Source organism: Aethina tumida, chromosome 3, assembly GCF_024364675.1.
Source record: "Aethina tumida isolate Nest 87 chromosome 3, icAetTumi1.1, whole genome shotgun sequence".
NCBI lineage: Eukaryota > Metazoa > Arthropoda > Insecta > Coleoptera > Nitidulidae > Aethina > Aethina tumida.
In genome coordinates, this window is record NC_065437.1 from 17,303,708 (window position 1) to 17,319,857 (window position 16,150).

Consider the following 16,150-nt stretch of genomic DNA (forward strand, 5'->3'; position numbering starts at 1 on the left):
GTAATGTCCTGAAAATTTCTTACTAATTGTACCAAAATGGAACAAATCAAACGATTTTGGGTATTTCAATTGTTGCATAACAGTAATAAATTTAAATACTTACCTTAATGGATTCTTAATATTTTAAATAAACAACACTATTAATTTATATAAAATTTATTAAAAATAACATTACACTTCATACAAATTCAGTATTGTTGAGAAATTTATTAACCAATGTAAATTAGGAATTGACCACATCAATAAAAATTTTAAATATTGTATAATTTTGATGTTAAGAATTTAATTTTATAGAGAGAAAATAAAGCCAACAATTTTTGTTTATGCATAGAAGCTATATCGGATAAAATTTTGAATATTAATTAAATATTTATTTTACAAAAAGTTCTGGTATTTTCGTAGAATATTGATCGACGATGTTGTTCCTGAGTATTTTGTAATCTATAAAACTAAATCTATGGAATATATTTATCGATTCTTATGAATTAACACTAAATTTTAATTGGATAGGTACCAGTTCATCGTATATCACCAAATTGTCAAGCTCAGAATTCATCGTCCAAAACAATATTTCGAATGGTGAATTCTAAGCCAACCTGTACAAAAATTGGCGTTTTTGAAGAACTGTTAAACTTATTAACATTTATTTTAATACCATCACCATTGTGTCTAAACTAATATTGTCCGGAAGCAATTAAAAATTACAACTAAAAATATTAAAGAAAAGAAATAAATTTAATCAAGCAATACGTTAGGACTTCATGAATTGACCAAATAGTTAATGGATTCAATATATTTCATATTTTTTTTATTGTAATATTTTAAGCACCAAATCTGTTATTGACCAGTCGTAAATTAAGTGATTTTTGTGTATACTATTTTATTATTACTATCAGGTCAGTATATGAACGGTTAGTTAATATTTTAAAATTAAGTATTAGTAAATATCATATTAACATAAAAATAATGAAAAATGTGTATAGTTTACTTTTTATGGTGTGGTTTTAATCGATTAATTTTGTTGGTCAAAACTAATCAATTTAAGTAAACAACACCAGTCTTGCACTTGTTATTAATACCAATCATGACTAAACTATTCAATGTTAATTATTCCATTATAAATATCAGAAAATATTAAAATTATTGATAATACTAATATTCATTAGAATTCCAATCACAGTTTAATTATTTTATATTATATAGCAGCAGAATTATATCTAATTAATCATATATAGAATAGTATAATATATATTACGAAAAGTAGACAACTAAACATATTGTGAGAGATTTGATATAATATTAGATTTTGAGTAAATTATGTTAAGTAAATTTTAGAAAGCAATAATAAACTTTAAACTAATTTAAACTTATTATTGCCGAATATAAACTATCTGTTCCTGGCTATTTCTTTAATACTAATCGTACACTTAAATTATTATCTTTATATTAATTTTGTTCCGAACAACTCGAAAAATTGAAATCAGTATTTTCGAGAAGTAAAAATTTCTTGGCAGCAATTTCATGTACACTCATTATTTACAAAGCACGAACCTCTTTCTGAATTACGAATTCAGAATAAGGTTTATGACACTCCAACTACTAATTTAAATTCTAATTTCTAACATCTGTCATACTTTTTTCTTCACCCTTATAATCATGTACACTAATTATTTAAAAACTACTTATTTACAGTTCATAAATCACCACATATCCAATCGATTATGCCAATAGTTTTATTTTCAATAGAATATTACTTTTGGCATAATCCTATACAAAGTTGGTATGCACTTGGATTTATGAGAGTTCTGTCTATGTTACGATTCAAAAATGTTCGCTCTGTGTTAATTAACGCGAATCTTAGAACTAGTTTTAGGAGTATTTGCATCCCTGCCAACCAATTCGTCAATACAGAGCGATATATATCGTGCTCCATATTAACCTGTACAAAATTTGGTTGTCATTCGGATTTGTTAGTAGTTGTGGAATTTGTTAGTAGGCTTAAACTAATAGGAATCTTTAATAATACTGTTTTTTAACAATTTTAATGGTTGATTTGGTTTAATTTTGTTTTTTAAACTGAATTTTAGAATATTTGATATTCGTCCTAATAATAATTGGTCTGTACACATCCAGAAAGTGGTGGTTGGTCCATATATGTACATTTTGGAAATAAGAACTACCTGTCATCAATTCTGGAGCCTCATTTAGGTCAGTCTTTATCCTTGTGGCTTACTTAATACGATGAGAAAACTGGGAATTTTCATCAAAAACTACACTAAATGTTAGTATCTATTCTAACTAAATTAATTAAAATTAATACTAATAAAACTAAAATTATACAAAGTGCAAAGAATGTGACCAATCAAATTAAACTTTAAATCATGAATATCATACATGGAATTTTGTAATTATTTATCTAAATTATTACTAGTGGAAACATCCTCAGCACTAATTAACGTAATTATTAAAATGAATGAAAAACATAGATCGATCAATATGCGCAAAAATACTTGAACTTTTCGGATGAACCTTAATTTGTTTTAATATTTGGTAATATTTGTTTTTTTTGTTTAATTTTACTTCGGGAGTAACTATTACAATTATTAATTATATTAATTATAATTATGCACGTACAAGAATTGTTTTTTAATTATTTTGAAATAAATTGATGTGGCAAAACAATTATAAAATTATGAAGTGGATGCACAAAGTATGTAAAAAACTAATCTGATAATAACATGTATATATAAAAATGACCTCATTTTGTTTAACTTAGAATTCGATAGAATTTTATTTGATCCCGGATGTTTTTAAAACTATTTGTTATTTTTTAAATAAATTGTTAATAATATACGGTAAATGAGGTCATTAACGTTAAATGTAATAATTAAATACAATGATATTAATATAGACATTCGGTTGTTTAACAAAATTAATAATATAACTTAATTACAGTGACTATGATGATAAAACCATCGTTGAGGAACCAAAAGCCGTTCTTGTTAAGCCTCAAAAAATCAATCACTTACAACGCATCGTTTCCTAGTTGCCGGTGGCCCTTTGGAGACGCTGGTATTTGCCGATGGCGTCCTGGATGAGGGCGGCGGCAGCTGAGATGCGATCGGGGGTCATGAAGGAGCGCATCGAGTCCTTGTCGAGGCCGCCGAGACCCATGAACGAGATGGTGCACAAGGGCGTCAAGGAGCAGACTGCGGTGGTGAACAGGCCGCCGATTACCAGCAGGGTAAGCCCGCCCATCAGGAACAATCCCACTTTAGCAAACACTCGCAGAGCCACTTGAAGGGCGCCCTGAAAAACAGAAAAACAAAAATTGTGAGTAAATGGTTTTTTATATAAATATAACTAATTTAATGGAATTTCGACGAACAATTATTTGTAAAAATTAGGTTTTCTCTTGTTTATTTTGAGTCTACGTTACAAAATTTTGTACTATCGATGAAACAAATATTTATTTAGTTTTGACGAGTGATAAATTGCATTTATCATGTGTATTTCTAGCAAATTCTGACATAACAAATATTTTTATCATCACCATATAAAATTTCAGCAGTTATGGATCTGCTTTTCTTTATGAAATAACTTATAACAGTTAATAAAAAAGTTCTAATAAAATAATTAAACTAATAAAAAATCATTTTTTGCTTAAGTTTAATATTAATTATTAAATACTATTTTAAGAAGGCCTTGCTTTTGTGTTAATTAATTTAATAATATTTCATCTCAGGTTATAATCTTTTTGTAGAATAACAATAGATCCACTTATAACTAATAAGTAATTAATTAAGTTAATTCAATATTAAGTAGTAAATCCAATCTTTTTATTGAGGCGCAAAATTGCATAATAACTTTAAAGCTGGTGAGCAAAACTTTCAAATCCGAAAACTTACTATAATACCTTCGGAAATGGAATTAGAGAAGTTAAGTAGTGCTGTATAATAAGTTATCAAATTAATAGTAATTTTAATTAATAATTGAATGAATTAATTGGGTTAAAAGATTATTCTTATTAAAAATTAATTTAAATTAAATATATATTTGTTTTGTTTAATTGTTTCTAAAACAAACCAATTACCTAAAATTAAGAGTTTATTTTTTATTTATCAAAACTATCAAAAAGGTGATTTAGAAACCGGTAAGGTTAAACCACTACAGTCGGTTAAAGTCAGTTTTAATTAAAAATGAAAAAATTAGTACTACTAGATATTATATTATCAAATTAATATTAATTTTAATTAATGACTCCAAGAATTTGCATTTATTGTGTTATAAGTTTTATTCATTAGAAATGATTTTACAAATGATTAATTTTTTTATTTTTTTAAATAAACTTACAAAATAACTATTTTTTATTCACCAAAAGACATAAAATAATTTACAATAATACAATAAAAATACTTTCAATTTTAATTAAAGTGTAAATTTTTTGAAAAGAAAATTTATATTTATTAATAAATTACTTTTTTATGAATATAGAACTGTAAATATGATATAAAAATTAATGTTACCATAAATTATAAGAAATTTATAAAAAAATAATTTACATAAAAATTGATTTAGATAAAAATATAGAACTAATAGATTAGAAAAGTATAATATTTTAATAATATAAATTTTAAATTAATTGTTTTAGAAATATTTACACAATGTAATTATCACATTTTCAAGATTAAAATTTAAACTTATTGGTTAACGATTTAAAACAATTAATTTTCATTTAAATCGAATCAAAATTGGTAATTACCTTTATAAAAGGGCGCCCAAAAGTTTAATGTCCAAAAGTGTATCTATCACTTTACTTTTAACTTTTATTCCAAGTTGTTCGATCGAAAGTGAAATTTCTACTAATTATTCCTCAGCTCCTCGGTACTTTATGATTTCCACATACGATAGCCATTGGTCGACGTACGACCACGTTACAAACAACCAATCCCGTAACGTGTACCATCCTCACTCCATTTCCCTTTCTCATTACTTTGTTATTGTGCAATAAAGTGAAATAAATTAAAAAATATGAAGTTCCTTAATTGAAGCAATTCTATAAACCAATAAACAATGTTTGTAATAATGCAGTTTTAAATAACTGAAGCCTTAAGGAAAATTTAATAAGGCGTCGTATAAATAGCGGAGACGTACGACTGTGTGTTCGCAGAATACAATCTCGAGGTTCATTTCTTTATGTAATGTTTGACGCTTACTACCATAGTGGGAGTCATTCATTTTCCGTTTTATTACTACTGACATTACTTTAATTTTCAGCCGGAGTGTTTTTGTCAAGGAATCGGAACGAACCAAAATTGAAAAATGTGATTGTAATATTTCATACATATTAATTATTATTATTTGTATTTATGATATTTAATAATTTAAATACATAACAGAAAAAATTAATTATTAAAGATTAACAGCATTTTGATATATTATATATAACTAAAATATTAATTATTCCTAAAAGCACTATCAATAAATTTATATGTGCCAACACTAAAATATGTTAAATATTTTACCGTATCACATAAATAACGCAAATTTAATGGATTCAATTTAAAAATTTTAAACAAAAATTGCTATATATAAAATATGTTGCATGTAACATTCTGAAATAACTTATAGATATTGTGTATTTCAAATTTTTATTTATGATACATGTACTGTATACTGATTTGATCATAATGTAGTAGATGAAAAAAATATAGATTTTTTGTATTGTTTATTCAAATATAAAATCAATAAATCATTGTGTAAATTTCATGAATAATACGAATCAGTTTAGAACCATGAAATGTTTGTCATTAATTTTAAAAATGACGTTTATTATTAATAAAAATAATTGCATAAAAGTTGAATTTTAATTAAAATTGGCAATATTTATTGGGGCCATGTTAAATTAAGTGCTTAAAATTGAACAACGACTGAACTTTGATAATATATTTATAATTTATTAATCACGTTTGTATTTAAACGATACATTATGTTATCACACTTTTTTGAAGTCATGACTAATAAATATTTCAATTATTACTTAGCATCGAGCATTAAGAAATAAATACAGGACGTGACAGGATGTTTATCGTTAGTTCCTTATCACCGCATTTTGCAGCAAATATTTTCACATTAAGTTTATCGTCAGTGCAATAAAACAAGAATGTTTTGATTTAGATCACTTTTCGTCTTGACTAATAGCATTCTTTCGTTTGTTATATGCAAATTGATTTACGGGAATAATAATCGTTAAAATATTATATTATGTTTATATAAATTAGAAGTTCTGTTTTTTGTTACAGTCAGCTAACTACCTATCAATGAACTACATTTTTTAAATTAAATTCTTACCGACATACGTTGTGCAACAGAGAGAAACTGAAAAATTAATTTACTTATTGAAACTGAATTAAATTATATTTTATAATGGAATAACATAATTTATCTTGTAGCAATATGTGTCTCCAGTAGATAGTTCCATTCCATACCAGAATAGTATCGAATTCAATGTTATATTATGTTAATCATATCATGAATATGTAAACTTGAAAATACAACGCTTAACCAATTATGCAATTTGGGAATTGCATATTCGATGATATTTTCACATGCACAATAATAATTATATGGAAGTGTATAATAAAAGGAATATTTAATCAAAAGTTTTGTTAATATTAAAAGGTTTGCGAACGTAAATGCAGAGAAAGTCGTTAATTACAATTAATCTCTAAGTAGTAAGTAAATTAAAAAAAGGCAACGGCATTGTACTCGAGTAGTACAAAGCAAACGGATATTGTCGGAAACTTAGATAAGTTTAAGCAAGTCATCTGTTTGTAGTACGGTAGTTATGTGTAAGTTGAAATTAAGCCAAAGCTAATTAGTTAGGGCTTACCTGAGCAATGGCGATGACATAAGCACGAAATCGGATTTGAATGTTCTACATTCACATATTATAAACTATGAACTTTAATAATCTCTCAATTTTATGTTTATGAAACCTACAATACCGGCGCATTCGCCATTCTTCTTAATTACCTGAGCAGCTGGAACCAGAGCGTTCATGTAGCCATCGTTTTGAGGCTGGTAGGCTACTGGGTACAGGTACCCTCCGTACGTGTCGGCATAAGGGTAGGTTTGGTGGGGTACGAAGGTGGCTGCCGGGTCTTGTGGTTGGTGCACGGCTGTTGGAACTGGGGTCGTCAAATCCGTCGGCACTGCTTCAATCCCTCCGAAAATTGCCAGGGCCAAAACGATAATTGCAGATCTAGTCATCCTGAAAGAAAATCGTATCGAATGTTAATGGTTTTCGATTAATTTATCTGACGATTAATTATAAATATTAATTAGTTGCAATCAAAATCGAAATGTTTATTTTAATGACTAAATTACATGGATTCATTTGCATTAAATTAATAATAGTGAATATAATCGTTACATTATTTATCCAGCCGGAAAGATGCGATAAATATCAGCTGCGAATAGGATTATAAAATAGTCAGTGAAATTTTTTTTCATTAAACCGGTGCATTTTGCTAGACATGAAATTTTATTGGACATCACGATCTCAAATGATGCATATTGTGACAAAAATAAAGTAAGAAGTTTAAGAAATAATAGCATCGAAACTATCAAAAGTAAAGTTTTATGAAAAGTTTGGATGCCATTACGAAGAGTAATTCCACAAACTTCAGAATTTGCTAAGAAAGTTTTACTTCCTTTTAATCTAAAGACGTTATTTTGATTTATTTGTATTTTTGAATGACACCACCGCAAAATGTTCAACTTAAAACTTGTCAACGTGTTTTTATGGCTCCTACACCTTTTTCCATTAGTGCCAAAATTAATTTTATCTCCTGGAATTACATATAAATAATTTAATTTACATCAATCTTCCTTTAATCTCAATTAATCTAATATTTTTGATGCATTTGTATTTAATAACCCTAGCACAAAACTTGTCAACGTGATTTTACATCACCAATATCTTTCGTGTCTAAATTAATTTTACCCCCATAAATCGCATATAAATAATTACATTTAAAGCACCACAAAAAAAGGTAACTCGACTGTCGTGACAATATTCACAATCGGTTTTGATAATCTGACCAATCGGTGGGTTTGATGTTTTTATTATGCAATTTGGACGTCCGGGCGCCATTAGGTAAATAACTTAATTGAGCAAATCAGACCAGACCGAAATTACTATGTAGACATGGGGTTGCGTACAGGGTTGACAAGGGATTGTGTTCGGTATCGCGAATTCTGATCTTGTTCTCGATAATATCGCTACTTAAATCACACTGTTCGGGATGTAATATAATATGAATTTCCAATCATTCTTTTCTTCCGATTTTATTATTTAATATCATACGAAATTGTTGATCATTTTCTTATTAGTTGAATTACAGTAAGCAAGATTTTATTGGTTTAGTAATTATTTTAATTTAAGTTTATTACTTATAACCACATAGATATTTGCATTGTACTACAAAAAAAGAGAATAATTCAGTATGACAGTTTGTAAATGTTTTTTTTTATAATGAATCTAGATTGAACAAAAATAGATTGTATTAAAAATTGAAACCTGACTGAGTGATAATGGGAATAATAATCCGGAAGTGATTTCCGTTCCGAGAAAATTCCAATTAGATGGATATCAGCTTTTTAGGATAAATAGTTGCTTGTCGGGGGATATCGAAAGTGTCTTTGAGTGATAGTGGTCCATAAATCAATGTCTCTAACCCATTGGAAAACCTCTTCGCGATGAATATTACGTTCCCAAAGTCTGATAAATCGCATCAATTACGCTAAATAAGCCACAACTTAATTTAGATATGTGTTCAAACTTTTCGAACAAGTAGAAAACAAAATTGTTAAATTTTAAAATCAGTACATAACACGTGAAATAAAACACATATCTGGACTGAGCAATAATCGTGTAAAGTATTATTGGAATGTTTGTGGTATTTAAAATTGTGTTGCAGATATAAGTACCTTTTGATACATCTGAAACAGTTATAAACAGTTTTATGTTAGGTTTTTAGTGCCGATAAAAATTGTTGTGAAACGTGACTCAAGAGTTGCAATGGTGACTTGGTGCGAACAAAATTCTTTGTTATGAAGTTTAATGGACAGTTTAAGATTGCAAAATAACAGGAAGTCGGACGTTTATCTATATCGAAAGAAATGATAAGTTGACATGAAAAGAACTAAGCCGAATTCTTTTTGTTACTGAAAAATAAATATTTTAAACCTTTTTATAAATTTAACTGCACTTAAAAAATATTAACTTTTCAATTCTCTTCATATCAATTTCTAAAATTAAGAAAATTTGTATTTATATTTATATTTTTATATTCGTAACATTATGCAAATACGTACATTCCTACAAACATAAAGTGGAAGTAAAATTACTGCTTAATATCACCATTAGTTTTAAACTTATTAATAAAACATTACCGTTCCTTGGACTTTACCAAGTCACCGCCATAAAGTTGACCAGTATATTTTAAATGAAAATGAAGCGTCATTTCCCGCTCTCGAAGTGCCGACTAGATGAACTCAAACAAAAAAGGGAGAAAATAAAAGGGTGATGCCTTTACTTACTTGATTTTTCGTCAAAGGAGCATTTTTCCCAGAATTTACACTTCATGCGCTTTTGCGCTCGTACTTAACTATATTGCAAACTGATCCAAGTGAGGATTGTTAAATTGTTATATGGCCATTTTACATTTTACGGTAATTGTGCCTTATTGCTTTTAGGTGGATTACTTCCAAGATCTTTATGTTGCAGCACCAATTTTCAATAAATGTTTTTCACATATTGATATAATAAAAGATAATAAATAAACTAAAGATGCAACTAACATTCAATGAAAACTTTGATGTTTAAATTTTAATAATATATTAAAAATATTAAAATATTTTACTTACATTTTCAATTTTTGTTGGGGGTTGTAGTTGGTAATTCACTTGACACAGTTTGAACAATAACTGAAGATGTCTCAAGAATTTTCGATGTTTTTAAGTACCTTTTATTGCGCTGCACTTACCCCTCTACCCAATTCCAGAAATTGTCCCCTAGAAAACGGTTTTACTTATTTTTATCTTTGCACTTTGGGCTTGCCGATTACCTGGGAATACAATGGCAATTAGGGTGATTGGGTGTTTAAAATTTTCTAGATATTTTTATCGAATGTTGCTACTGAAAATTATTTGTTTCTCAAGATATGAACAAAAACAATTGTTTTTAGTATTCAGGTTTGGCGTAATTTTCTGTGATTGTTTTTATTTTTCAAGTTGTTAACATGCTGTTCAAGAAGTTGGACGATAAAAGTTGAATTTCTTTGTGTAGAAATTTAAAATGTTAAACCGTTTTAATTTAATTAAACTTCTTCCATTTGAACGGAATGATGCGTCTTTTGTGAAACGGTGATTTGATGTATTTCATCCAGAAAATGCACCAAGAACATTTACTTTAAAATTGAAATTTTGCGCCATGAATTAATTATTTAATATATCCCTGATAAATAATAAATAAATAATTATTTATGTTGCCTGTGTAATTCCAGTGATAGACGTAATTTAATATTTTATTATTTCCCATGTAATATTTATTTAGGACAAATAAACTGAAGCGGAATTTCAGTTAGTTTTATAAATAAAATATTTATCATCATCTAAAATAAACAATCAAACTCGACTTAAACTGAAAATGTGTAATACTAATTCCAGTCTGTGACAAATAATTTAAATATATGATGTTACTTAATAAAATCTTTATTTTTAATTATGAAAAATGTAGTGACTCGACACTAATTTATTTATATCTTTGTTGGTTTATCAACAACTAATTAATTTATGCAATTACTAAAAGGTTTTTTACATGTTTGTTAAGAGAAATTTAATATCAAGTCAAGATGGCTGAGTGGTCTAAATTAAAAAAAAAATAACAATCTTTATGAAATATGTAGTGACTTGACACTGATTTATTTATATCTTTGTTGGTTTATCAATAAATAATTAAATTATTTGTAAAAATAAATTCGTCACTAAAAGATTATTTATATGTTTATTAAGACAATTTTAATACCAAGTCAGTCTAAATTAAAAAAAATAATAACAATCTTTATGAGAAATGTAGTGACTCGACACTGATTTATTTATATCTTTGTTGGTTTATCAACAAATAATTAAATTGTTTGTAATAATTAATTTATTAGTAAAATGTTATTTATATATTTGATAAGACAATTTTAATACCTATGGTCTAAATTAAAAAAAAATTAAAAATGTTTATTTATTTGTTATGAAAAATGTAGTAACTTGAAATTGAATCATTTATATCTTTGTTGGTTTATCAACAAATAATTAAATTATGAGTAATAATAAATTAATTACTAAAAGGTTGTTTATATAAATGATACGACGACTTTAAAATCAAGTCAGGATGGCCGAGTGGTCTAAGGCGCTGCGTTCAGGTCGCAGTCTACTCTGTAGGCGTGGGTTCGAATCCCACTTCTGACAAACTTTTTTCACATTACCTTTATTTTTTTATTTACACACAACAAATTATGAAAATCTCTAAAATTAAAAAAGAAGAAAACAGGAAATATTAACATTTATTCTTATGAGTGAGTTTTTGTTCAATTTATATTGTGTGTTATTTATTTAATATTTTTAATATATATTAAATTTAAATATTGTTTTTTGCTCTATTCTAAAAACTAATATTTTCTTATTCTATAAAATGTGACATAAATTTTTGTGAATTAATTAAGCACTGTTTAATTCAACACAGTAATATTTTTTTACTTTATAATTTCAGAACATTATGGAGGTATAGGTTCAATCAAATCTCTAGTAAAGAATCGTTAATCGACATGGATTATTGAAATACTATAAATAAAAAGCCATAGTTTTGTCCAACGAAATATGAAAACTATTCATACAGTACATTAAAGTACAAAATTAAATTAACCAACATAGCGATCATATTAATGATAGAATAGATAATAAATATATATTGAAATCCAGTTAGTAGTGCAACTCATATTTTTAATTCAATTTAATAAATTGCTGTAATTATGTCCACTACTATATATTCACATTGTTCAAATTGAAATATATTTTTTAAAATTTGCAATTGCTTATTAGTATATTCCGTTATTAATATAACAAGAATACTTTGAGGTTATAAAAAGTCTCAGGTAACAAGTAATTACTGAAAACCAAAGAAAATATTAAAACTGTCTTTATTGCTTAAATATTGAACTGCAAAATCTATCGACTTTTTCATTTTAAGGTTTTAGTTCTTAAAATATCAGACTACTTACTCACTCATTGTATTAATTTTAGCAAAATCACTTAATTTTTTTCCATTTTAAAAGGATTTCTTTAAACATGTACTATCAAGCATGCTCGTTGAAAGTATCAGAAACGAGTACTTGCTCTAGAAAAGGGGCTGATTTGATAGTTTTTGATTTAAATCAGTTCCGAATAAAATTCGAATTTAAAACTTTTTCAACAAAATCAATCTCTAATTAGTTTAAAAATTAAACAAGTTTTTATTGCTTATAGTCTTGATAGTCTTAAAATAAGTACTTTATATTAACTTGAACAAACCAATTAATAAAAATATAAACCATCATATATTCGGTATCCGACATTCGGCTTCCGGTTTAAAAACAGGGTTGTGTACTTGGAATTACATAGATATCGGATCCATGTCATAATATCTTTGAATACTAAATTAAAACAATTTATGTTAAACAGATTTCTGATTCGAAACATAAAAAGAGCGCCATTACAAAAATCACATGGACCGATTTATACCGACAAAAACTCCACATTCAACCGGAACATGTTGATACGTACGTTCGTTTTCATTGTTTGGACTTCCGTGCAGATTGGCCGATTGTCGCGAAATTAGTAAAGATAATCCCTGTCAAACGTGTTTCAGTTTCCAATCTAAACTAAAATCAGCTCGGACCACGCCAAACTCCAACCGAGTTTAATTGTCTCCGTGCCGATTTTCAAGTGAGTCCAAATAAAAATAACACGTTTTATTGCTCCAATTATAACACGATGCCTTGAACCTAGCCGCAATTACAATAATGAAATACAACGTTAGTAATTCACGAACCCGCTTTTAAAAATTGGACCGCAGGTCGCTATTAAAGCGAAACAGTCAGCATGTCTCCGATTGCCGATGCATACATAACTCAGCCCGATATTAGATTTTGTGGCACATGGAACGCATTCGCACCTAATTTAACCTTATTGTGCCCTATCAAACTCTGGGATAAGTTGCCAGTGACCGACGCCGTACCATTAAATAACCCTATTTGTCACTTATGAACTTAGATCGGCACAATAATCGCATTAGTTGGAACCGACGCTTGAATGCATTCAGAATGGCTGGCGAGATACGTGTATGGACATCGAAACATATTCATCGAGGCGAGATATGTTTGTTGGACTCGTGTTCTATGGGATTTAACCACCTGACGATGATACCCACTGAAATTATCGTCAGTACACCAAACGGCCCATTTTTATGATGTGGAAAACGTTATGACGTTAACGGCAAAATTGCAGCAGTTATCGGTCCGCACAACGAAAGAATGCAGACGATAATAAAAGCTGTAAAGTAAATATTCATGTACCCATTCGAAAATTTTCGGGGATAACGAGAAATTGGCTTTTCTACTTACGGTGATCTGTTCGGGGAAGAGCTCACCGAGGCCCCGTGTACCTAAATCCGGGCAAATCCTGTTTATGCAAATTTTTACCGTAGACTAAGCCATCTATGAGCACCTGTTATTACTCCTCTAAGCGGCTCCGGGGGTCTTTACCTACGAAATTTCGCTTTTTGTTGTTTTTGCGAATAATCTGCGTTTATGATTTTAATATTCGAGGTTGGGGCAATAAAACAATAAAACTTTGCTTTGGTCCTTTGCGACACAAAAGGATTTGCATCCGAATTTCTCACTGTTTCTATGTAGCTTAAAAATTGTCAAGAATGTTCCTCGGCATTGACAATGATTCTTATAAAAATGTCGAATAGAGATAAGCTGCTATAAATACTAAACGAAATAATATTGAATTTGTAAAGAGTGAATAAAGTAATTCATAATATGTTTAATAACTTTATAGGCTAATAAGATTACATCAATAAGCCGTATGCATGCAAGGCACCTTTAGAGTGGTCAAGAATATTATAATTGAATAGAGTAGATTAGCGGCAATAAATACTAATCTTTATACTAAATGATTATGTTCAGAAATGATGCATTAAACGAATACATCTCATGTTTAAGATTTAATAACATACACTATCACTCATATGTAGAACAACAAATTAAAAAATATAATTATTTTAATAAAAGAAAGATACTTTTAATATAAATTAATTTTGTAAATATTAAGTGTCAAAATATTTCCTACCTCCCTCTCTATATATAGTATATTTACATAGTTTTTATATAACTTTTTATTTTGAGCAGGGTTTATAAGTAAAACAACCAAACAGTATATTCAATACAGTAGATTTTATAATTTATTTCTGTGTCCGAGATCGTTCTTTAATGATAAAAATTAAACAAGAAATGGTGAAAAGCAGAGTATAATTGCAGTCGATTTAAAATGAAACAAATCGATCATTTCGAAGACTATTTCTAATTTTAACAGAAGGAATACACTGAAAGAAGTTTCAAAAAGTGGTAGAAAATGGAACAGAAGTGGGGAAAATAAAAAAACTTGTCGTTTGCGACCCCTAAATCGGGCATAGAAAATTAGCAGAGAAGCCCTTTACCCTGCAAAAAGTTTAGCAATAAGGTTTGTTTTCCAATGAAAGTCGGTTCCAATTATTTAAATGATGCATGAGAAGACCTATTAATGAAAGGTGCAATCCCAAGATGGTGTAGATGGTGTTATGCTTCCATTTGCCGAAGATAACATGAGTTTCAGATGGATCCAGCACGATAACGTTCCAAAGCACACGTCTGAGTTGGGTAAAGAATGGTTCGCTCCTCAAGAATTATGTGTAATGTCTTGACCAATGCAAAACCTAGAATACCCATGCAAAAACACTATCAAATTAGAATGAAAAGTTACTGAAATCAATAAATAAAAAGTGTTTAGACGTTATTAAGAATAATTGATATGCTATTATATACTAAATAAAGGAAGGCTAAATGTACGTAAGGTTGTTTTATTTCGTGGTTGCTGTACTAGGTTTTCAAACAGTTCGGAATCACATTTAATTTGAATAAATGTAACATATGCAAATGAAAAATTAATAAAAAAACATAATAGAAATTGTATATGCTAACTTGGATTTCCCAAGAAAATAAAATGATATTTACCGTTTGCCATTGGTTCGTAATACATATTCGACGCTCGTCGAATTGAAACCTTACAAAAGGCCTTTCGGTTGAAACAAGTAACGACCGGCCGCTCTAAAATAAATCTTTAATTTCCTGATTTCGTGTTCGGTTGTTAAATGGATTGAAAATATTCAGAAATAGGTGGCGAATATTAATGTGTGCGGCTTTAGAAATGACACATACTACTTTCCATTAATTTTTAGCCATTTATTACCATATCTATTATTTTTTTGCTGGATGCTGCAAAAGAATAAATTGGTAGTTTTAAGGAAAACAAAATCATTTAAGAAGGACCTTCGTAATTGACATTCTGTTATCTCAGGGGGAACATTACCTTCAAATGTATCATTCCATTATAGTCGGTCCGATCGACCTGATTCCCTCCTTTAACTGAAATCTATTATCAATTGGATTGGGGTAATATCAATTATCATATTTTACTTCTTTCTTTCCGGTAACAATCAATATTACTCTTCTGTAATTAACTTGGAAGGAATCAAATTGATTCTTTAACACTGTTTTGTTCGATCTCATAATATGAATTAATGGCAATCAATATCATACTTAGTCCTAAATTTACATTGACATTTAATGAGGTTGAATTATTCGTGAAAATTTCTTTGAGCTTAAAACTGTCCGTTCTTGTAATTTCAAGTGGTAATTCCTGTCCTTGTTACTACTATAATGCAATTTATTAGAGACAACCAGGATGCCGTAAATGCATACCTAACTGACCAATGAATGTTTTATTGCTGGTATTA

The 16,150-nt window shown here is 28.3% G+C and overlaps 1 protein-coding gene and 1 non-coding gene across 3 annotated transcripts; one reads left to right on the forward strand and one right to left on the reverse strand.

Annotated features, from left to right (window-relative positions):
* Positions 1-140: 140 nt before the first annotated feature.
* On the reverse strand, positions 141-10,023 carry LOC109598620 (uncharacterized). Of its 2 annotated transcripts, XM_049965009.1 has the most exons (3): positions 9,934-10,023; positions 7,036-7,273; positions 141-3,309 (listed from the first exon to the last, which is right to left on the reverse strand). In XM_049965009.1, coding segments are annotated over exons 1-3 (507 nt in total). In that variant the 5' UTR covers positions 9,936-10,023; the 3' UTR covers positions 141-3,042. The 2 variants fall into 2 exon arrangements, 1 of the variants encoding a protein (XP_049820966.1); XR_007547553.1 differs by lacking the exons at positions 7,036-7,273; positions 9,934-10,023 and adding an exon at positions 4,763-4,864 and having other exon boundaries at positions 3,172-3,309.
* A 1,420-nt stretch (positions 10,024-11,443) lies between these two features.
* Positions 11,444-11,526, forward strand: Trnal-cag (transfer RNA leucine (anticodon CAG)). The gene has a single exon. It is a non-coding gene; the product is annotated as a tRNA-Leu (tRNA).
* Positions 11,527-16,150: the final 4,624 nt, after the last annotated feature.